The 25,362-nt window shown below is 38.8% G+C and overlaps 1 protein-coding gene across 4 annotated transcripts in view; it reads left to right on the top strand.

The window, feature by feature from the left end:
* Window positions 1-23,175, top strand: part of CEP70 (centrosomal protein 70) — a 2,129,610-nt gene extending 2,106,435 nt beyond the window's left edge. For all 4 annotated transcript variants that reach the window (XM_044075003.1, XM_044074999.1, XM_044075002.1 and 1 more), the window contains one exon: window positions 22,785-23,175. In XM_044075003.1, coding sequence (XP_043930938.1) covers window positions 22,785-22,849 — 65 coding nt within the window. In that variant the 3' untranslated portion in view covers window positions 22,850-23,175. The remainder of the gene's footprint in view (window positions 1-22,784) is intronic.
* Window positions 23,176-25,362: the final 2,187 nt, after the last annotated feature.

Below are 25,362 nucleotides of genomic sequence, written 5' to 3'. Positions count from 1 at the left end.
AGTTCAAACAGACCTTTTATGACCAACAACTGAGTTGAAGGATGGGGCAGTGGTACCAGTTGTAGCAGGCCTGGGCTCTATGGGAAGAGGGAGCCCGCCTTACCAGTGGCAATGCCCAAAGTGTCAAATGGACTAGGAGGTGGGTGACCACAGGATAGTCCCTGAATCTCAGTCCTTAGGTCATGGTCACAGTGAACCAGACCATAGACAAAATCTCAGTAGCAGCAGAAGACCGACCTTGAACTAAATCTCAGTTATAAAGAACCAGACCGTAGACAAAATCTCAACAACAGCAGGAGATACTCCTTGATAAGAACCTCAGACCAGGCAAAAACTTAATATGGCCGGCTGTGCTAAGTGGGCGCCGGACCAGCCCCTGTACCACACAAGGACAAAACAACACTGACGAAAACTCTTCAGTAGTACTCCAAGTTTATTGTAGCCATCTAAGCGGAGTTCTGAGCAATGAGAGTGAGTAGTGAAAAGCTCAACTATTTATACTTTAATCTGGGGGGGTGTCAGTGGGGCCCCTCCCTAAATGGATATGACCTTTAATGGGGGTTGGGCCTCCCAGACTGAACACAGCACCTTATAGTCTCATTTATTGTTATATGTCAGAACTGTAACCTTGCATGCAAACGCTATGCTAAACCTTTAAACAACTGTGCTTTAAGTTATAAATCATTAATATACTTTAAAAGACTCTGTAGATATCTTAAAAATACTATAAACAAGGGGTCCCTCTTCCCATAGCGCCCCAGGCCTGCTACAACTGATACCATTGCACCATCCTTCAGCTTGGCTGTTGGTCACAAAAGGTCTGTTTGAACTGCTCCATTTTCCAAGTTAGAAAACCAATAAAGAGTACTGTTAACCCTTCAAGAATTTCAGAGTAGTCAACCTTTCATCATCTTTATCAGCTTCTACTCCTTTGAAAAAGAAAAGAAACTTCTCTTCCTCTGAGGAGGAATACCATTCTGATTCAAACCAAAGGTGCGAGATTATGCCTCTCAGACCTCCTTCCTCAATGGTTTGAATCAGTTGCATATGATACACTGTCGTCTTGATTCTCCTGATGAGATTTGTTTTGGAGACACTGTTGTCAAAATAAAGAGTTATTTTGAATGGGAGAGCAGAAAAGTCTTAGACTTTCAGAAAATATATTAAAAACTTTTGAACATAGAAACCCCTAAACCTGTTTCTATCTCTTGATGCTGTCAAAGGAATTAGGAGTTTTCCTTCTTCTAATCATAATTCTAATGATGGAGACAGTGGGTCATAGATGTGGCCAAAAAGGTCTATACCTTAGTCACCTTATTTTTCAGTGAAATCAGTTGTCAGACTCGCATAATAAAATACCTTGGGATAAACTGTTGCTAGCATTCATAATTCTGATGATAAATTTATAAATTAAACCTGCAGTATTTCCAGAAATACCTATAGCCATGATGAGTTTAATTGTGTTTACCAAAAAAAGCATTTACTAGAAAATGAAAATCAAAGTCTAAACCAACTGTACTAGAAGCAGTGAATATAGGAACAGAGATAAAACAACTGGAATTGGGATCTTTAAAAATGGGCAGGAGTAAATTACATAGGAAAATGGGAATTGTGGGAACAGTACATACAGGAGAGGAATGAGGTTTAAAAGAAGGCAGGATTTGAATGAGCTATGTAATGTTTGACTGACAGTGATTGGGTAGATAAGTGATGTATAATGATTGCAGGTAGGATTGTGTCAGTATGGTGTTGTAAAATGCTTGCAGCTGGGATTATGTTAACATGTTTTGTTTTCTTGTTTAAATAAAAAAAAAGAATAAAAAAAGAGAAGGCAAGAATTGAATAATTTATGTAATGTTGCTTAGACTATATGATGTAAAAAAAAGATATGTGATATACGTTTGTAAATGTGAACTTGTTAATATGGTTTGATTACTTTTATATAAATATGTTTGCCTATGTCACAAGTGATAATTCAATAAAGATGTTTAACAAAACTAAAATAAAATAAACCTTTAGTATCTCAGCTAAGGATGTAAACATTCACTTGAAGCTTCATTTTTTTCTAGCCCTGGAAAAATAAAACTGTGAAAGTGAATTCAGTTTGATATTTCACTGCTGAAAGTTTTCCAACTTGCAACTGGAAATTTATTTATTCATTTATTTGACTTTTGTTTACAGGGAAAGTTCAAGTGGTCCGTAGGTGCCCATTTTCAATGGAGGCCTGGGGAGAAAAGCTCCAGTACATACAAATTACATAGCAGATTAAGTATGCAAAGGGTAGAAGGTTTGATAAATTGAGTACCCAATAATTATAGTCCTTACATAGGCATTCAATAATTGTAAAATAGGCAGTGTATATTACATGTATTTTGAAGGTGGTGCAGTGCAGTTTAGACAAACAAGTAACATGGCATTATTATACATTGTGAAGCGTCAAATAGGGTCACAAGAAGATTGGGAGAAGAGGAAAAGAGATATTGTATCATGTTAGAAGTTGGTGTAGGTGAGCCTGATGATTAAAGTTTTTAGTAAAGTGGAGTTGAGAAAAGTAGCAGGATAGCAGTTAAATTAGAGTGAAGAGTAGTATGAAAAGGTAAGAGTGTTGAAACTGAGGTAATAAAATGTAGAGAAGCTAGTTGAGGGGGAAAGTAAAGGAAAAAGAGAACTGTAAATAGGGAAGTGGAGAGAAAAGGAGGAAGCTTAGAAGAGGAAAAGATGAACTTTAGAAAGAATGGAGAGGTGGTAATTTGTAGGGATATCAAGCTTCATCCCGGGTTGGTACATGAGCTGAGCCAGGTAGAGGATAAGCAGTCCTTTAATGGTTGTTTAAAGGTTAAGATGATTAGAAATGTATCTGATGGGTAGTGGTAGGGTATTCCAGCTTCTGATTACTGAGTACAAGACTTTCTCCTGATTTTTTTAGCTTTATAGATCATCAGGAGTTGTCTGTCCTTAGATCTTGGATATCTGTTGGCGAGGTAGTTGCGAAGTATAAAACTAAGGGTAGTGCAGGATGCAGGTTTGAGAATTAGGCTGTGAGCCAAAGTGAGTTGTAGATATATTAGGTGGTTGAGAAGTTCAAGCCATGTAAGAGATTTGAGAGCAATACAGTGATGGGGTACTGTTAGTGGCACTAGTTGTGAACCTGACAATTTTATTGTAATGGGGGTTTGTTTGTTATGACAGGGGCTCCATATAAGAGTGATAACACAAAAGTGTTGGCCAGAATGTTTTTGGTAGATGCAGTTAGAAATTTTTTATGTTGGTAGACCATACCATTTTTTTTAACAAGAAACATTTTTATTGAATTTTCACGTATGACACAGGCAGTCATACATTTATATAAATGAAAACAAACTACATTGACATATTTTCAGTTGCAAACATTATATAACACTTATAAACTTCTGTACAGTTCTCAGTCAAACATTATATAGCTCATTCATTTCCTGCCTTCCTTTAAACTTCATTCCTCCTCCAGAACATTATTCTGCATGTATTGTTCCCACAATTCACATGTTTTCTGTGTAATTTGCTCCTACAGTTTTCTAAAGATCCCACCTCCAGTTCTTATCTCTGTTAGTTTAATCACTACTTCTAGTATTGTTGGTTTAGACTTTGATTTCCATTTTTTAGTAACTGCTTTTTTGGCAGCCACCAGAATTGAACTTAACAAGGTCTTACTATGTTTAGGCAATTCTGATGCTGTATCACAGCTAAAAAAATAATTTCTTTAGTTACACCAATTTGCCCACTCAGTATTTCTGACAGAGTAGTCTGCAAGGAATTTTTTAAAGTCTGTCAATGCAATACACTCCCAAAAAATATGTTCCCAGTTATCTCTTTCTTCTATGTCACACCTCCAACATTTGTAATTTACCTGAAAAATTATTTGGAGTCTGCTTGGAATATAAAAATACCTATGCAAACACTTCCAAGCAAAGATCCGAAATAGTCTAGACTTTGTTGCATATTTGGGAGCCTTGCATATTATCTTCCCATTGTTTTTCTGAATTGCTTTTCCAGTCCCTATTCCCAATTATTTCTGACTTCCTGTGATTGATTGCTGTAGTTATCATGCAGTATTTTTTATGTTCTACAAATTATTCCTTTTTTAACAGTAGCTTCCGCTCTATATTCTACTAATAACTCTACCAGTTTGGGTCTTTCACTTAGGATCCCCCCTATTCCTTTCTGTTTGCCTATACTCTGGTATGAGTCATTGATAGGGGAGGCAATTTCTAAACTGCATTTTAAATGAATTCTTGACTTCTTGCCATTCTATTACCTTTCCCTTTCTAGTTATTTGCTCCCAATACCTTGGCTCCTTTGCCAGTTTTCTCCAGTAAATTCTAGCCTCCTCTTGATTATTCTCTGTACCCCTAATTGCAGTCACCGTTATTGACAGAATCTCCTTTCTCCATGCCCATGTTGGCTTAATTCTTAGAATACTTTTTGCTACTTTATGAATGTAATATTATGCATGGTTATTGTTGCTCTCCTTGAGGATCTGCATCCAAAATCCCTGTCTCTCCTTATCCCTTGAGTTTTCCCCATGATTCATCAAAATCCCTTTCCACTTTGAATTATAGCTTTCTGCTTGAGTTGTGCATAGGAGTTTTAACTGTGTAGCTCTGAAATACACATTCAAATCAGGTAATCCCAAAAACACATTGTATTGGAAGGATCATCTTATCCCACTTGACTCTTGCCCTCTTCCCCTCTCACATAGTCTTTCAACTCATTTTAATTGCTATACACAGCATATCCTTTGGTTGATAAAAATATGCATGACCTGTGTATAAAAGTAAAGGGAGTAAAACAAGACTTGAAACTGTTTCAGAATGTTCCACAATACTGAAGTATCATTTTTCTGGTTTTATCAGGTACAAAATAATATCATCTGCAAATAAAACCAACTTTTCTTGAATATCATACCAGTTATATCCCTGAATTTCTCTCCCTTATTTTCTTTGCCAGTGGTTCTAAATATAACGCAAATAACAAAGGGAAAGAGGACATCACGTCTGGTTACTCTCCTCAAACAGAGCTTATCAGAGAGGAACCTTCTCACTTTAATTTCTGTCTCTGATCCCCAATATATCCTCATAACCTTATTTTATTAAGGAATGCAAATGCTTCCTTTGCCCTACTCATAAGCTTACTCTGTGGAATGCTGTCTCTGCATCACGACCCACCAGTAACAGTGGTATTTTCTTACACTCTGCTTCCCTCTGGATCATCATTGTTCTATTAATGTTGTCAAATGTTTAATGTTTCCCTCCCCTCCACAAAACCATATTGATCTATAGCTATCAATTTTGGTATCACCTTTGCAATTCTTTTAGCCATTATAGATGTAAAGTCTTTGTAATCATGGTTTAGAATCAAAATGGGCCTGTATAAAGCTGGATCTGATGGTGTTTTACCATCTTTAGGTATTACTGCCACCACAGCTTTCTTCATGGGTGGTGGTACTTCTCTTCCTTTTAAAATACTGTTACACAAAACTTTCCAGATCTTTATCACTTTTTTCTCTCCTATCTTCCAAACTTCCACAAGAATACCATCTCTTCCTGGAGACTTTCCTGTTGTACATCACTATTTTAATCTCATTTCTACCTATTCTGTTAGTACTTGAGCTGCATCTACCTCTAGCCTTGGCATATTTAATTATTGTATAAACATTTCCATCTGTGCTTTTTTTCTTGATTTCCACATTTCTCTGCCTTATACAGATTTACATAATATTTCCAAAATATTTCTAGTACCTCTACAGGATGTCTGGTTATTTTCCTTGTTATAGGGTCCCTAAGCTTGGCAACAACCCCTTTCTACTTTCTGTTGCCTGAGCCCTTGTGCTAAAAGCTTTTGTGCTCTGGAGTTATCACAAACAGTTCCTTACATCAGTCTTTCTAAGCTCATGCATATTGTCAAGGTAGTCCTTTATTTTCTCTTTAGCACTCTGCAGTTGCACCTCTTCTTGTTCTTTGAGATTCCCCCTAATCTACAATACTTTAACCTTTGTCAGTTCCTCTAAATAATTCATGTAACTTCTTAATTATATCTCATTTTCTTTTATTTCTACCCTAATTTAAAATACCACTTTCATTTTATCCCACTCCCTAGCTATATTTTCTGAAGAAATTTCAATCTTCCCTAATAACTCCTGAAAGATTTCCACTATCCATGCCCTTAAATTCCTCTCTGTTTAACAGATAGATGGGGAAGCACCAGTGTCTCATTTTTATTTTGTTATCCTTCATTTTACTTTAGTTATCAGTACATGATCTAAAATAGTTATTGGATCCATATCAAAACTTTTAAATTAAATGAACATGTTCCTGTGAAATATAAATTCTGTCTAGCCTACACCAGTTTTTGTATGTTGGCAAATAATAAAGTCTTTCAGAACTCTTTATACTAATTTCACATCTTCCATACCAATTATTTTCATAAATTTCTTCAAAAATCTATGCAGTTTTTTTTTGTATTTTCCCTTCTAAGCCTCCCAGATACATCCACACTGTTGCAAATCAAGCTGATTATTTTTTTAGTTTACACTTGTTTGCCAGGGATGTCTGACTGGGCCAGTGGCCCTTTTTCAGTGGAAGCCTGGGGAGAAAAGCTCCATTACAAAAGCACATTACAAACAATACAAGAAATCAATAACAATCAAGAATGCATAATTTTGGTAAATACAGATAGTAAATAGTTTATACATAACAAAAATTGAGAGAGTAATGTTAAGCGGAAAAAAGAAATCTAACAAATAAATTGGCATGAAATAACTTGTGCCATCATAGAGAAATGGCTCGTCAGTAGATCAATATCATGGTATTGGTGATAAATATTTATGAGATACATGTATGATATATGAACAAGAATATGGCTGATTGTTGCTTTGCTAGTTTTACTTGTTCTAAACAGTGATAATTAAGACTATTGAGGTGAAGTACAAGGAGGAGGGAAGATGATGAAACTGTAGGAAGCTTGAGATAGGTAGATAAAAATAGGAGCCGTAATGAGCTTGAGATAGGTAGAGAGAAATTGGAATTCTATGAGAGAAGGTATACTTTGGATGTTGGAATGTAGTAAGGGAAAATATATTTTGGTTGTAAGAACAAGGAAGGACAGAATAATCAGCCTGGATTAGTGCAGGAGCATAGTCAGTTTTTGGTTAGGTGTTCCTTAAACAGTAGTTTGTTTGGATGTGTTGCTAGAATTTAGTATTGTCTGACATGTGGAATTCCAGGATTTAGATGTTTGGTGGGAGAATAGAGAGTTACCATAACAATTATTAGATTTAGCTGAGTAGTAGTTTGTTGGAGGATCTTAGTAGCCTGCCATTTCAGTAGGGCTGCACGAAGCTCTTGAGTGCTGGACAATTGTCTGGATGGTGGAAGATGGAGTGAATGAAAGTTAGTTGGTTGAGACATAGGAGATTGGGTAGTTCAGCCCAATTCAGTTTATGGAGTGCTGTACAGTAAAATCTGTAAGGGAGGTTAGTAGCAAATCTTGCAATTTTGTTATAGCACAAAGCCAGTTTGTTTAAATCTGATTTTCTGAGATTAGTGAATATTGGTGAGGCATATAGAAGGGTAGAGAGTAGATGAGTCCTAGCTATGGAATGGCTGGTGGCCTTTGTTAGGTATGGCTTGACTCTGCATAGTGAGCCTAGCTTAATGTAGACCTTTTAGATAGAGCTAGGTATTTGTCAAATTTTAGGTTGTTGTCCGTTATGACTCCAAGGAGTTTGGTGTGCTGGACAGGTTTAATTTTCGTTTTATTGGCTGAGTAGATGTTGAAGGGGGGAGGGAGTTATCAGGAGCTTTGCTATTAGTGAAGAGCATACACTTTGTTTTATTTGGATTGAGTATGTGAGATACTTTAATTGTCTTGGAAATATTGTTGGATTGTTTGTAGGAGTTCTGGTAGGGAGGGAGCTGAATATATGAGGGAGGAGTCGTCTGCATATTGAATGATGGTTACATGCTGTGTGGCTGTGCTGAGCCTGTTGGTGAGTATAGTGAAGAGCAATGGACCGAAAATCGAGCCTTGAGGTATTTCGAATGAGACCCGTAATAGGGTGGAGAGTTCATTTTGCCATTTAACCGCCTGTTAGCAGTCAGAAAAGTAGCTGAGAAACCAGAAGATGGCCAGCTGCTTTAGATTTAAGGAAGCTAGCTCATTTAGCAACTTTTGGTGGGATACTGTATCAAAGGCTGTAGACATATCAAAAAAGATAGATGAGATGGTTGTCATTTCTAAGCGGTTGATTGGGTTTGTAAAACTAACAGGGGCAGTGGCTGTACTGTGTTTAGGTCTGAAGCCATGTTGAGATGCATTTAGGAGATTATTGCTTAGTAGATAGTCAAGGAGTTGTCTGTGTATGCATTTTACAAGAATCTTAGCTATGGGAGGAGGAAGGCAATTGGGCTGTAATTTGAGAACTCAGTAGAGAAGCCACCTTTGTAAGGAGGGATGATATAAGAGACTTTCCAGAGTTTTGGAATGTACTATTCAGCAATGCAACATTTTATTAGGAGAGAGAGAGGGTAGGATATGTTATTTGCTGCTAGCTTTAGAAATTCATTGGATAGTTGGTCAGCTGCAAGAGAAGAGGGCTTAAGTTTGGAAAGATGTTTTTGGTGGCATTAGTTTGAATTGGTTTGATTGAAGAGGAACAGAGGGTTCTGTCTAATTCATTAGGAGCAGATGGGGGGGTCGTGCTGTTGTTTTTTACTAGAGAGTGTATAGAGTTGATAAAGTTTGAATTAAATTGTGAGGTAGTGCTGTCTATGGAATTTGTTGTGGTTGAAGGTGAGATTGTGATCTGTCCAGGCGTTTAGTAGTTTGATGACTTCCCAAGTTTTCTGGGGATTGTTTTGGTGTTTTTATTGTATTGCTGTAGAGTATAGCTTTTTGTCATGCCTGATTTGTTTTTTGGCAAGGTTGCATAATTAATGGTAGGTAAGAAGGGAGTCTTGATTTTTAGTCTTGTGGTTTGGGAACCAGCCTCTGTCTCTCTGATTGAGAAGCTGGCTGGTGTCATTGGTAAGCCATGGTATGGACTTGGAGTTAGAACGGGTCTTTCTAAGGGGAGCTGGGTTGTTTAGGATATTGAGGACTTTGTCATTGAAATATTGAACAGGCGAGTCAAGGTACGGATGTTTTAAAGGGGACCAGTCACATTGTTGCAGGAGGAATTTGAAGACTTCAGGAGAGAAATGTCTTTTGTTGTGGACAAGTTTGTAAATGATATTTTTAGTAGGGCAAATGCAGTGCTTATGAAGTTAAGTGGGCAGGTGATCACTTAAACTGTCAGGGAGGCAGCCAGGTTGGTGACAGAGAAAGGGTTTGTTTGTAAGTGTCCAGTCTGGGATTGATTCTTTTTGTAAGTGTCCAGTCTGGGATTGATTCTTTTTTGTTACGTTTATCAAATTTGGTAGGGTATTGTATAATTTGACAGAAACCATGGAGGTTAATAAAATAGCAGAGATTTTCCGAGGAGCAGGTGTACCAGTCCATGTTGAAATCCCCCATTATTATTGTTTCTTGACTAAAAGTTAAGGCACACTGTGAAGAAAATGAAAACACTGATATCTGTGTTAGCATGTCTGGTGGGAAATTTGTGTATGTTCTCAGATTAACTTGTATGCCAGCATGTCTAATTGTGAAAATGTAAATAAGTTTTTGTAGTGTTGAGCATTTTCCTGTTTATACAAAATGTCTAAATAATCTGTCAATATTTTGATACATTTCTAATTGCACGTGTTTGTACAAACTGTCTGTGGAAAATCAGCTGATCAGTAGGTGATGTTAGAATGTTTCTGGTTTTCTGTTATGTTATTATTTGAACACCTGATTGACAGGAAAAAGAACTTTTTCAAACAGCTGACTTATTTTTAAAATAAGACAGTTGAGACTGTTAACCTGGGCTATAAAAGAGACTGATGAAGTCAGTTGAATAACAGTTAGTTAAGAGCAGCAGTTAGTGAAGAGTTGCAGTCAGTTAGTGCTATGCAGTAGATACCAAAGAAAAAGGACTCACCAAAAAAAACTGTAAGCCTTCCTTTGCCTTACTGTTATGTTTTAGATTAGATCAGGACAGTATTCTCTAGTTACATTAGAAAAATTTAGTTATTTACAGTTTTTCTAAGATGAACTTCTGTCCTACAGTTTAATGTTATATTTCTGGTGAATGAATTCTGGTGTTTATTGAAAATTATTGATTTACATTCTTGTAATCATTTTACTTATTATTAAATGTTTTTCATTACTTTACATTGTGGCTGGGCAGTCAGTGTGTTTAAATATTAGTGTGTGTTTATACCCGTTTGATACTCCCCAGGCCACCGCGAATGCCTGGCTGCTTTTGGTCATTAATTTGCAATAATTGATCGCCCTTTAAAGGGTGTGTAGACCTGTCTGACTCTGGTGGCAGTGATTCCCATTTGTATTGGAGATGGAGTACAACTAGAAATCTGTGTCAGGTTTCCCATAAGTGTCTAAGTGTGTGCGATTTGAATTTATTTTGAGTGCGAGTGAGCCAGAGGTCTTAAACTGGAACACATTGCTCTGAAGTCTATATAATAAGGGATTACATTTGGGGTGGGCAGCAATAAACACACTTGATAGTAAAAGGAAACAGTTTCCATCCAGGACCAAGAAGGAGCAGGTGTCCAGTTGGAAGGAATGTCTGAACAAGCAAATAAGGTCATTGGTGAAATCATATAAGGCTGACTTCGAGTCCATATTGGCCACATCCACTAAGGACAATCACAAGGCCTTCTTCACATATCTTGGCAGTCTCAAAGGTAACACTTAAATCTGCTGTGAACTGGTGGTCAATAACACCACATACACAAATGCCATAGATATAGCCAACCTGCTGGCATACAGGGTCAGTGAAAACTTCACCCCCCTGTGCCCCCCATCAGTAAACTAGGAAATCCCCAGCACTTGCCCCCCCCCTCCCCTCATCACCAGGGAGCAGGTCTTCAATGCTGTCTAAAAGGCAAAAAACACAGTCTCCATGGGACCTGATAACATCCCTGGCTGTATCTTACATGAACTCAGGCATGAGTTCTCAGCTCCATTAGGCATCCTATTCAACCAAAGCCTGAGCACCAGCTTTGTCCCAGCTGAGTGGAGGACAGCCACTTTCATCCCTCTGCATAAAGGTGGATTATCCACTGACCCAGGCAGTTATAGGCCAATCAGCCTAATTAGTCTGATCTGCAAGGCCTTGAGACGAATTATCATGGACCTTGTAAACAAGGACATTGGCAACCCCCAAATGCTTGACCCCAAACAGTTTGGTTTTGTCAAAGGGAGATCATGCCTGTTAAACTTGGTTGACTTCTAAATGGTCATCACAGCCATGGACAAAGGGAAGATGGTGCACACCCGCCTACCTTGACCTAGCCAAAGCCTTTGATACTGTTTCTCACACAGGCATAATAGATGAACTCTACCAGCTAGGCATCAACCCGTATGTTGCCAGATGAGTAGCTAACTGGCTCACTGGTAGAACCCACTCAGTCAAAATAAAGGAAGCCACCTCTAGTAGTAGACATGTAATGAGCGGTGTTCCCCAAGGATTAGTCTTGGGGCCTCTACTGTTTGTGATATACTTTTCTGAGGTGCAAGCCAAAACCAGTGGTCTGTGGCTGACCAAGTTTGCAGATGACTGCAAGTTGGGAGCTGTCTGAAATTTGCCCTAGTGAGGTGAACATCCTCCAAGAGGGCCTTACCCAAACTAATGACTGGTGCCAGCAGCATGGCCTCAAACTGAATGCCGAGAAATGCATCATTATCCCCTTTGGGGAAAATAGAATCCCCTCTAATTATCACATTAATAACAACGTACTAAGTACACCATCATTTGTGAGGGACTTGGGCACCCAGGTTGATAGTAACCTGATTTTTGACTGCTGCGTTGCCTCTGTTGTATGGAAGGTTTTTGAAATGGTGCACCTCATAAATAAGGGTATTTCATCCAGGAACTAAGAGATCATAGAATTCCTGTACTCCTCCCTTATCAGACCCATTATCAAGTAAAATGGCCCCTTTGGCGTGTACCTTGCCAAGCACATGCAGCAGCTGGAGAGACCACAGTGGTACCTGAACAGGGAAAATCCAGGGTCTCAAACATCTATCCTGTACTGATAAGCTAAAAGCCCTGTCCCTCTACTCAGTCTCATACAGACTGTTCAGAGGTGACCTGTGTCTGGCATACAAGGCCATCTCAGACCTAGCCTTGATGGAGTTGCTGCATATCCGTAAGTCAAACTCCACTCAACCTGATCAGTGACATTAATAGAACTTGTTGGCAGGATAGATTTGTGTCCCAAAGACTCCCCCATCTGTGGAATAGACTCCCTTTCCATGTCAAGCAGAGTACCTCTCTAGCCCTCTTTAAGAGGAACCTGGATGACCGGATGGGAAACAGAAAATACACCCCCTGGGATCCCACTTTGTGTCCCTGTTGGACAGAGGAAATAGGTGTTGAGTTTGTGGGAACATGGATGAAATTCTTGGCAAGGCTTGTAAGGGCCTCCAGGCCAGTAACCTAGTATCATCCTATGAACCTATACTTTGGATAGATCAAGAAAAGTGCTGAGACCAGTTTGCTGGAGCCCCTAGCCCTCTTGACAGTGTCTATGAAGGACACTAAAGCACATGTGCTGTGGGAAGGACAAAAGCCATTTTAAGTAGAGGTCGGTTCTAAAGGAGGTGGTCAAGCAATGTTTGGATGTTGATTTAGAGAGTTTTGACAGCGGGGATAGAATGGTGATGGGACATAAGTTAAATATGTCTGTAGAGGTTCCACCTTCTTTGTGTATAGGAATAATATGTATTTTTTTTCCATAAAGCTGGGATGTAGGATTCAAGAATGGAGCTACTGATAAGGATACTGGATAGGCAGTGGCTTCAGCAGCAGGTCTGAGATATTCATGTGGGTGACTGTCCGCTGAAGCAGAGGAAGATTTGAGCTTGAGAATTATTTTTATTGAGTTTGAAAAGAGTGGTTGAAGAATAAAGGAGGGGGAATTGTGACATCATGAGTCAAGTAAGGTAGGATAGTTGAAGTACTTGAGTTTGTTAGAGTTTTTAGGAGAAGTTGTGGAGGTGAGCATGTGGTTAAATTGGCAGTGTTTTCATTACAGTGATTATTGAATGTTTTCTGGACCCAGGGAGGAGAAAGGGAATTGATAATTTGCCAGAATTTTTGTGGGGGTTGTTTTGGCTTGGTCTGCAGGAGTATATTTATTTATTTATCCGTAATTAGTTGTTTCTTGACTTGGTTGGAATGTTTGTAGATTTCTAATGGATTTGTCAGTCTTTCCAAGCCCTATCTCTGTCTGTTATGAGATGTTTACTTAGTTTTGATAGCCATGGGGCATGATTGGATTTAACCCTTTTAGTGCAAAGTGGAGCTAGTCTATTTAGGGTGTTCAAGAATGTGCTAAAAAGATTGACCGATTTGTATAAGGGAAGGGTTTTTAATGCTGTCCAGTTAAGCAAGCAATAATGTCTGACAGGGTGTGTGTGTGTGTGTGTGTGTGTAAAACAGCCCACAGCCGCAGGCTTGGAAGAGCATTAATTACACATTAACATACACCCTGGAGGGCATTATTGTGCTTGGAGAATGGGCTCTCTGTAAAATTGTTGTGTTTTACATACTTATTTACCCAAACCTACCAAAAGAGCCAGTCATAGATAGCCTCTACTCCTATAGTATTGCAAAACTATGGAATGCCTTACCTCCAAATATCAGTGCCATAGATACTTTTAAGACTTTCAAGCTAACATTAAAAAATTACCTTCTCAACACTCACATCTGCCCTTGCTCCTTAAACTAAAGATAACTAAACTTCCTGTCTCTGAACTATCTTCCTTCTCCACCTGTTCTTACTCTGTGTCTTTCTCCCTCCTCTTTCTTTTTCTCCTATTACCCCTGACTTCTGTTCTTGGACCCAATCCTATCTCCTAGTTTTTTTTCTCTTCTCTCTTCTTTTCTCTTTTATCCCTCCCCTATCTTTTTTTTCCTGAGCCACACTCAAAATATTTTTATATGCTAATTATATTTCACTTCTCCTTAAGTAAATCTTCTTTCAATATTGTACTCCCATACATTACAGTTTAAACTATCATGTTAACCTCTTTTCCTAATTCTAAAGTATATTCTTCCTTTAATACTTTCTAGACCTCCTTATGCTTACATTTTTTACCTTGAGCTTCAGCGTTAATATGCAGCAGTTCTTTTGTATATTATATTTATGCATAACTATTGTTTGTTCTATCATTTTGTAGTGCCAACCTTGAATTTAGGCATGTCCCAAATTGCTAAAAAATGTCATTTACCTACACTATTAAATTGTTTAAAGGTCTGTATTTTCTAGAGCTTTTCTCCCTGGGCCTCCACTGAAAATGAGTTCCTGACCCAGTTGGACCTTCCCAGTCACCAAATGTCAGTAAATGAAGTAAATAATTTATATATTTGTTGTTATATTTATATATTTGTTGTTATATTTTTATATATTTTTTATGCAAAATAGTTCCTCTGCCTAATGTTTCAAAGTTGCTGCAGTATATGTAAATGGTGTTAGAGGAAAAATTTTACATCCAAAATATATCATTTAAAAAATATATCTAGCTATTTGCTTTATTTTGTGGTCCCTTACTGCTAAAATGTGTGGGTTTTTTGCCAGTCATTGGGGACTGAAGTCACTAAATAATGACATGCATTTGACTTTCAGACTTTATTTCCATAAGAACATTCATGTTAACACAAATCCTGTTATTTAACTTTGTAAATTTTGTTGTAAGTACAGTATTTAAAATCTATTCCTATTTTTGAGCATTTATTCCCCCTTTATTTCAGGCTTTATCCAGATTTCTTGCGTTAAAAGGTCGAGAGGTATGCAAACCTATTATCTGCTGCTGCCAGTGGTTCATCATCTCCCACTGTCTCTCCCTCTCTCTCACATACAAACACATATATACATGCTTGCACTTCAGAAAGAGCATGCTAACACAAGTCCTATTATTGAAGGAACTTTGTGTTTTTTTTTAAGAGGACTGCGATTCTGTTTTGAGCCTTTGTTCCCCATTTATTTTATGTTTTATCCAGTTGACTTGATCTAAGAGGTGAGATGTACGTAAACCTCCTCAATGCTGCTGTTGCTTGATTGCTCTCACTCTTCACTCTCTCTGCCTCACACACACCTCGCTTTCCTGCATGCAAGCATTAACATACCCAGACAGAAACAAACACACAAACAGAAGTGCGCGCACACACTTTTTTCTGTTATACTTTGTTTTCACACTCACTTAACAGCAAAAACGCTTCTTAGTGAGTGTAAAATAGTGGCTCGATCGATCTTAGTTTCACTCACATGCACACACAAACACTCTCGCACACAGACATAAAAGCACACACTTTTTTTTTTTTGTTTTCTTTTTTTTTAAATATATTTTACACTTGTTAAACAGCAGAAGTGCTACTTTGCGAGTGTAAAATAATGGTGGGCTTTAGTTTTTTTTCAGTCCAAGCTCCACTGCAGCTTAATACTCTGCTGTGAAGTGGCACTCATTTTTCAGTGGACTTTACTTGTACATTAATATCGTGCTGGAGAACATTTGTTGTCTAATCAGGGTGCTGATGTACAATTTGCCGTTTCTGTAATTGCTTTTAGTGTGTCAATGCTGGGGACATATTGGTGGTCAAATTTAGAAAGGTTGTGGGTTATTTTGTGGTTGTTCTTCGGCAATTTGAGAAATTGTTCTATATGAATAGGTCGGCAAGTGGTTACAGTGTGTCAGTGAGTGTGCCTACATTGGTGTATTTGGAAGGTTCAGAAACTAGGATCTAGTCTATAATGGAGCCTTGATTGTTTGATTTATTATATCTTGTATGGGTGGTAATTGCTTGTGTAAACCTATTTGGGTTTATACTATTTGATGGGAAGTCAGAGTTAAAATTTTGCCAGTTAATGTTAACGTCTCCCAGTATGATAGTTTCATTAGCAACTGTATATGTTAACCAGGATAGTGTGCTTTCAAATACAGGAATATTGTTGCCAGGTGGGATATAAATTACAGTAACACATATATATTTTTAGTTATATAAACTTAGGAAGGTGATAAGGATTTCTGCATTTGCAAATGTTGGTATGCTGTTGAAGTAGGATGTAAGTTAGAGTACGGTAAGACTCTTATCACACATTCGGTGTTAAGTAGATTGCTGCCTATGTGGTAGTTCATTGTTACAGAGTTTTTTCCAAAGGGGATGACACTGCACTTTTTGGCATTGAGCTTGAGGCCATGGCTCTGACACCAGGCATCTGTCTCAGCGAGGCCCTTCTGTAGGATGTCCACATCATTTGGAGACTTGACTATGGCTCCTAGTTTGCAGTCATCTGTGAACTTTATTAGCCAGAGACCTTCTATGTTAGCCTGTACTTCAGAGAAGTAGATACCAAACAGGAGAGGTCCCAGGATGGAGCCCTGTGGTACTCCACTTGTCACTGCTTTGAGGTCAGATTTGGAGCCTGCAACTTTTACAGTGTGGGTTCTGTCAGTGAGCCATTTGGCAACCCATCTTGTGATGTAGGGATTTATACCTAGTTTAGTGAGTTTAGCAATAATTCCAGAATGGGGGATGGTGTTGAAAGCCTTGGCGATGTCAAGATAGGCTGTGTGAACCATCTTACCCTCATCTACGGCTTTGGTGACTGCCTCAAGGAAGTCGATCAGATTCAGAAGGCATGACCTGCCTTTCATAAACCCGAACTGGGTGGGATCCAGAGTTTGGAGGTTACCAATGTCTTTGTTTATGAGTTCCATGATGATATGTTCCATGGCCTTGCAGACCAAGCTAATCAGGCTAATAGGTCAGTATTTCCCAGGATCAGTGGTGGCTCCCCCTTTGTGGAGTGGGATAACTGTTGCTGCCCGTCATTCAATGGGCATAAAGCCTGATGTGAGGCTATTGTTGAACATTGTGCTTAAGTGGGGAGCCAGTTCGTTCTGAAGTTCATGTAAAACACAGCCTGTGATGTTGTCCGGTCCCATGGATGCTGTGTTTTTGGCTTTTACCTGGGTAGTTGTGATTACAGGGACTCTGCATTTTTCCTGTATAGATATGGGCCCTTTAGGGGGTGAGGGAGGGGTACAGTTATCACTGAACATATCTGCCAGGATGTTGGCAATATCAGATGGTTCTGTAATTTTTGTGCCGTTGTGCTGTAACTCAGAGCAGATCTGGGTGTTGCCGTCGAGATTCTTGGCATAACTATAGAATGCTTTGTGGTTGTCCTTAGAATAAGTGGCGATTTTGTTTTTGTAGCTAGCTTTGGAGGATCTTATAAGGAATCTCAGCTACTTACTGAGGCTGACCAGGGAGCTCCTCCACTCATGTGATTTTACTCTCTCTTGCTACAGTTTCTTCCTTCTGTTGTACAATTTGTTTATGCCAGGGGACCACCAGATTGGCTTCCTTTTTTTTGGAGGATAGCATCTTGGTTCTGTTTGGGATAGCACGATCCATGCACTCGTGTAAGTGCGTATAGAGTACATTTGTGTAGGATTCAGCAGTTGTAACTGTATTGTCCATCTGCATGGGTGTCGTGAAGTTCACCACTTCTGTCTTAAGAAGCATGAAGTTGGCTTTGGAGAAATTTATTACCATGGTTTCCTTAATGGGGGGTGGGGGCGGGATGTGGATATCAAGGGTGATTAGCTTATGGTCGGATTGGACCAACGAGGAGTTGACTTCAGGTGTGGAACACCGGTCACTCATGTTGGTAATGACTAGGTCTAGATATTGTTGCCCCTGGTGGGCGTGTGGATAAGTTGATCCAGGGCATTGGAGTTTATGAAGTCCAGAAAGTGTTGAGCTAAGGAGTTGGTACACGAGTAGTTTTCCCAGTTAATGGTGGGGTAGTTGAAGTCGCCCATTATTAGGGTGTTTGGTTGAACCCTAATATTTTCCAGTACATCAAGAAAAGAGGAGTGGGAATCCTGGGGCATGGTGGGGGATCTGTAGCAAGCTACAATTTGGATTGCAGTCTCTCTTACCAGCTGGGAGCCAGTCATTAGCAGTTCCAGTCAGTGCCCTTTGATCTCATTGCAGTACCAACACTACCCACCCCCCCGTGTTCAGTAATTAAAGTCGTAGCCTATCTGAGGCTGAAAGGGTTCCAGAAGATCCTGTATTTTAACAACTGGTTCCTTGCTGCAAATACAAAAGAATCCCTTATTTTAGGAACAGAGTATTTGCTCCATTTGTGTTGGTTCATGAGTATCTTAGTAAATATCAAAAATCAAACTTGGGGACCAAGTCAGCCATTAGATTTCATAGGCTGCTATTTGGAAACTGCAACAAAAAAGCATTTATTTATTTTGACATTTGTTAACCAGGTTAGTCTGACCGGGCAGAGCCCTTTTTCAGCAGAGACCCGAGGAGAAAAGCTCCAATATTACATTGCTTAAACATAATTTAACATAGACAGTTGTTGCAAAAGAAAAAAAACAATGAAAAAACTAAGGTTATCTGTACATAACGAGTTTAGTTTTTACATGAGACACATTCTGTAGAAAATAAAAGTACAAGTAACTCAGAGATTTATCATCAGTGACAAAGACAAGATCATGGGCATATACATAAATGCTGTTGATAAAGTATGATCAATTGTAAGTAGATTCATCAGATAGTTGTAAGAGAAAGAGGAATATTGAAATAGCACAAAGTCAAGCATGTATGAGGTGGAAAAAAGTGCTAGGGTATATGATTGAAGCTATTATAGAGTAGAAGTGAAAACAAGGGAAAAAGTATATGTAAAAGCTAGAAGAAAAGAGAACATGTAGGAAGGCAATGACGGGACTAGCATGGTAGTACCTGAAAGGGCAGCAGTGTATGTTAGAAGAAGATAGCTTATGTTGGGTCATGGTAGAAGATGTGACCATGATTTGTGGAAGTATTCATTAATTGCTGTTTTAAAGGTGTTAGGGTCAGTGATACGTCTGACGTTTTGAGGTAGTTTGTTCCAGGTATTTGCTATGGAATAGCTGTAAAGTAATTTACCAATATTACTGTTGGGCATATAGTCTTGCAATAGGTTCTGTTGAGATCTACGGAAAGGACGATTCAGAGTATAGGACTGGATGAGAGTGAAGAGAGAGGGACAGGAAAAAAGTTGATTTAGAACTGAATGAGCCAAGATAAGCTGTGGTATTAGGATTTGTTGATGAAATTCTAGCCACTGTAGATTTCTTAGGGTGATGCGGTGGTGAGTCCGGTAAGGTAGGCTGGAGGAAAATCGAGCTATTTTGTTGTAGGCGAGTTCTAGTTTAGTGAGAATAGAGGCTGCATAGAGCAGTGTGGGGAGTAGAAAGGCTTGTGCAAGGGAGAGTCTGGACGCATTTGTAAGGTATTTTTTATATCTATAGAGCAAACCTAATTTTTGATGGGTCTTTTTAATGCACTGCTGAGTGTGTATATCAAATCTGAGATGGTCATCGATTATAACACCAAGGAGTTTGGTGTGGGGTTCAGATGCAATGTTAGTATTATTCAGAGAGTTAAAAAAATGCAAAATTTCCTGCATAAATGCTGTTATTCCTTAGATTTCAAGCTGTAGATCTTCTTCAGCAGGACTCCATGCCAGCTTCCTAGTACTACAAATATTAGGCACAATGGAGGCAGCCATTCTGCTGGTTCCTTATACCAGGTATCCCATTAGAGTACTTCAGTAGATACCAGTTTCCTGTCTAGCTGTACACAATTTGCAAAACTCATCTAAAGTGATAGAATCATTCTTCCCCCCAATCCAAGCATGTTGCCCCTTTGTTCTACTCCTTCTTTCAGCCAGTGAAATTACAGATGCTTCCTCACTGTGGTGGGGGCACAATGAAGGCAGGATAATCCAAAGAATATGGTCACATCAAGAGGCTTACCTTCACATCAGAATACTGGAGGTGAGGGTGGCCTTCTTGGTATTGCTGGCACAAAGCCTTCCTCCTTCAGGGTCTGATTTCAATAAAGAGAGAGAACATCTCAGTTGTGTGGTACATCACCAAGAAAGGAGGAACTCGATCATATACTTTGTGGAGGAAGACTGTGAGACTTGGTGGTGGGCAGTGTCTTCACAGCATTTTCTGATAGTGATGCATATTCCAGGTCGGACCAACCTTCTAGAAGAGAGGTTTAGTGTCTGCATCCTGATGCCTCAGGAGTGGTCCCTCAACCCCACAGCAGCATGTAAAATCTTCAGCTACTGAGACCAGCCTTGCTGTGAACTGTTTGCTTTCCCGGCCAGCACAAAATGCAGCAGCTATTTTGCTTATATCCCTCAACAGGAATAGGTATATAAGGACAGTTTGATCCATCTTTGGCCACCTTGTCTACTGTTTGCCTTTCCCACAAACGATAGTTTCTGCAGAAAGCTTCTCTGTGCAAGGCAAAAGTTATTCTCATAGCACTGTTTTGTCCTACGCAACTTTTGTTCTCAATGCTCTGGCCACAAATAATATGACCTCCATGGTGGTTACTGGATCCTTATCTGTATCTCCTGTCTCACCCATCCAGTCATTCTCACCCAGATATCAACTCCCACAGACTAACAACATAATTTCTCAAATTCCAGTCATGGCCATTAATCCTGTCCTAGGTAGAGTAGTTCAAATTCTGTCTGCCTCTCAGAAAAGCACCCCAGGAAAATTATGCAAGAATAAATGGAAGACAGTTTTCATATGGGCAGTGTAGCAATGCCTAGATCCCTTTTCAACTCTGTCCTTTAATATTGCAGTTCTTAGCTACCTTGTTTGACTCTGGTTCCAGCTACTCAACTATTAAAGTTCACCTGGCAGTCATTTCAAGCTTCTGTCAAGGCTTGAATTCAAATTCCTTGGCTTTTCAAAACACTTGAAAAGCCTTTTTAAAAGGCACATTCCTCATCAGGCCATCAAGGATCCCACTCCCCATATAAGACCTAGATTTTGTACTGCAAGCTCTTAATCAGCTTTTGGTTGAACATGCTGCTAGTTGTATAATAATGCATCTCTCTTGAAAGACTTTATTCCTGGTAGCAATAACCTCAAAAAGATGAATATCTGAGCTTCAAGCCTTAACTTGCTAACCACCATATCTAGTTTTTCATAAGGATAAAGTTTTTCCAAGTCCAAATCTTTACTTTGTTCCAAAATTGGCTTTTGAGAATGCTTGAACTAAACTATTCAGCTTCTAGTTTTCTTTCCTAATAGCACTAACAGAAGAGAATGTATGTTACATGTTCTGGTTGTTCACAGCTGCATTTCTACCTTCAGTAGGCAAAACCCTCATGTAAAGAAAAGTAAGTCTGTGTCCTATTCCGAAGTAAGATTTGGAAACAATCTCCAAAGTGACTCACTCCAGATGGCTCTCTAATTGTGCCAACTTCATATATTCCCTGAATAACAAACATCTTGGTGCTAAATCCGAGGGACATTCCACAAGCTGAATCTCCAGTTCTATGGCCTTTTTCAAGAATTTTTCTATAGACAATACTTGTACTGTGGAAACATAATCAACAATGCATACTTTTATCAAGAATTATAAATTTGATCTCATATCAAGCTCCAAGGCTTCTTTTGGATCTTCCATCCTCGGGAATATACTCTAACTATGCTACCCAGGAAGAAAGTAGCTGGGCAGGGCATTCTGCCCCATCAGTCAAGGTAGACAGTGGGGACCATATGTAGTATACAAAAGTTTATATCCTTATTGTCCCTCTCCATCTGTCTTGAAAATCCTCCCACTATCCCCATTCCAAATTGCCACTGTCCTTCACTGATAGATGTGGTAGACCTAAATCTGATACCTTTCTCCACTCCATCTCAATACCATTGTATCTGAAAGGGGCAGACTTTGATATAAGAACAGTAGCGATGCACTATGTTATGGGAGGGTGGAGGGGCTCAAATGCTGGGGGAAGCATCTCTGTGGAATGTTGCAGGCTCAGATCTGGAGCTAACCCATCAGTTGAGATGACTGGAGAAGGACTATGATCTTTATGGAAAAAACAACTTTTGTTTCTCACCTATTTTGTTTCATGATGATTGTGTCCTAAACAGTCAGTCTTCTTTAAAAGTACCCTTGACATTAACTGCTTGAAAACTGGCCTCAGAATGCAAGGCTGTGACTGAATGTTTGAATATCTATACATTGAAAGTTCAGTATTGTTTCAGTGACTACCTTACTTAACTCCCAATTTTTTAAATCACTTGAGCTAGTCCTGTGATTTCTGTTCTAAATATTTTCTCCAAAAAGATGTATAATTTTAGTTTACCAGACGTAACAGTGAGGAATGATTTATCAGCAGGTAGTGTCATTTTGTTTTTAATCATATGGTAGATGTGGGTGCTGTATGCATACATAAACACACATTTTTTTTTACTTTCATAATCTCATTTTCTATTGGCAGATTTACCAGCGTTGAGTATTGGAAATTATCTGTGGCTAAAACTGAAACTAATTTAAATAGGATATTTAGGGGAACATCCAAGGAAAATCATTTAACCATTTCTACACCAAGAAGGAGAAATTGTATTTGAGATCATGTATTATAGGCTTATGAACTGTATTCTACTGACAAGATAGTGGAATGAAGCATTAGTTGTGGGCATCATGCTTTTTGTTTTTTTCCCCCAGAAATGTGTTTGGAGTCTGAAATCTGTATCACTTTACTGCAGTTCTTACTACTAAAGTACACTGTCTTTTTGATTTCCTACAGATGTGAACAGTGTGGATGACATCTTGGTAGAAGTTCAGTCTCTGAAGCTAAAGACCAAAGTGTGAATAAATAAATAACTTAATTCAGTATAAGCCAATGTGTGGACTGTGTTTTATAAATGGATTGTAATTGCTGTGGTCTACATGGGCAGTTGCCAATTTCTTTGTGAAAGGTTTACATTAATATATGGTAGTGTACAGTTAACTGCTTGAAATTATTTATGAATTTGTATAAAAATATTTATTAAACAATGTACCATTACTGTTTCTAATTGTTTTATATCTGATGCATATTTAGTACCAGGTAACAGATTTGCAAAATTGTTTATGTATACTTTTAATGATTAAGGCTGTAATTTAAGCATATATTGGGAATAAAGGTAAAAAATGCACATCTTGCTTTCTATGAAAATTTGTCGATGTGACAAAATTTCCTTTAGTCTTTCATTTTATTTTTGTTTGTGTTGCTTAATTTTACTGTGATAGTCAAATAACTATCTGATGCACTACAATGTTGACACTTGTTTATAAGATATGGTGACAGGGCATACTTGTCCAACTGTACATCAGTGCCTGGCCTCTTTCACTCCACCCGAAACACTAAAAAGGATAGGTCCTAGATGGATAAAGCCCTGACTATAACCCAGGTGAACTGAGTTCAGTTAGCAGCTCAAGTGACTGACAGGGAGAATGGATGTGTATATATTGGAGGGAAGAGATGTGCTAGGCATCATCTAATGAGTTGTGGCAGAGGGCAGAGTCCAGAGGATATGATTCTGGGGAGGGAGGCATTGTAGCATACGGCTGGGTGCAGGACTCGCAGTTAACAGTTATCTCCTTGCTAGTCCAGTCTACAGATAGTGTCACCACATAGGGATGAGAATTTAGGCCAGAAAAAATATCTTTTGCACAGTCAAGTGATGTCATGCCTGCTATCCTATCTTTCAAGTTTCCTAAGTTAATACTAGTAATACTAGATTGTTAATCCCCAGCACTTAGATTCTAAGAAAATTTTAGCAGCGTTTTTACTTCTTGAACATTTTAACTGCATTCATAAAGCCCTAAGTTGATGCCAGCTAGAAACATCCATTTTTGCTGAACTCATATTCTTCAACTTAAAAGGCATGTTTTCCATCTGTAGTTACTCATGAAATTAAGGTTGTCTTGTGAGGGTTTACCCGGGACCAAGGCCTTTCGTTTGGCTTTTGTATGCCTGTAATTTTCTGAGCTATGTCATTTAGAGATTAACACCCTTGATAGGGTCACCAGTAATATGGCTGAGGTGAGATCTTGCAATAAATGAGGTCCAACCTCCAAAGTCATCAACAGTTGATCATATAGAAGAAAGTGTTACGTTTTCTGTAGCCATGGACCCAGTTGAAGGGTGCAGTAAAATAGGGTCATAGTTACTGTAAACTTTGTTGAATTCTAGCTTGTCAGAGTTTTGTAGCTGTTATTGGTGCAAAAGGTCCCTGTACTAACTACACAGGATATTGTGCCACAGAAGGCATGAAACCTATAACCATTTCAAATTCTGCAACACTAACCGGTAGGGGCAGTGATAGGATCAATGAATCCGGGTATCTCTAGCCATTAATTTGCATATAGGTGGCAGTAGTAGCATAACAGTCATCTGTCCTCTTGTTCAAGATAGGGATGTAGCTCAGCAGCTGCTGTTGTGACTGAGCTGATGTCTTGGATGCCACTTTTTATCCTACATAAGGAGAATGTAAATGAATGGAAGTAAGACCCAGAAGTGAGATGTTATGCTACTTATCAGGTTGTCTCAGTTCCTTATGACTCGCATAATAGCAAACCACTTCTAGCCAATCCATGGTACTTTTGGAAGTAAGTACGGATATCATTTGCTGACATCACACAATGAACACATCAGTCTGTGTTAGTTTCTTCTGTGATCAGGGGTTGATAAACAGTAATGACCATCATGGGCTGCTCCTGGCAAGAGATTTGATAACATTTTCAGAGGGTGGGGTGTATAGTCAGAAAGTGGTTATTTTTGTGCTGGAAGGTAGGAAAGCAGACTTGTGTGTGAAAGTAAACAGTTACTTGAACACAGTTAAATGGTATTTGAGATGGCTGATCTGTAGAGATGTTGCTCGGGAGGGAGAAATGAGCTGAAGTACATCATTATGTTGTGAATTTCTTTTGCTTCATTAGATTCAAACATCCAAGGTGAACACACTCAGAAAGTGGTTATTTTTGGGGTTGACAGTTGGTAAAAAGCTACACTTGAAAACAAAGAACTATTACTTGACATTTAAATAAATTCTGTGGTTCTGTAGGAAGAGCCAGTATCTGCACTAAAAAAGCAGACTGAAATACTTACTGTAGTTTTTTTTCACGTAATCTCATCTGCTGTCTGAGTTGTGCATAATCAGAAACTGGTTTTAGTTAGACTGTGATATTAAGGCAGGCTGCATATGAAAACAAAGGACATTTACTTAAACTATACAGATGAGTTTTAAATATGTTCATCATGGAGAGGTAGTTCATGTGTCTGAAAGCAGCAGGTTGAAATACATTACTCTGGCCATTATTTCTTTCACTTTGATTACAGT

This window comes from Protopterus annectens, chromosome 6.part0 (genome assembly GCF_019279795.1).
Source record: "Protopterus annectens isolate FY-2018-M chromosome 6.part0, PAN1.0, whole genome shotgun sequence".
Taxonomy (NCBI): domain Eukaryota; kingdom Metazoa; phylum Chordata; order Ceratodontiformes; family Protopteridae; genus Protopterus; species Protopterus annectens.
Note: the sequence above shows the minus strand (reverse complement) of the source record. Positions and strands in the feature narration are given on the sequence as shown.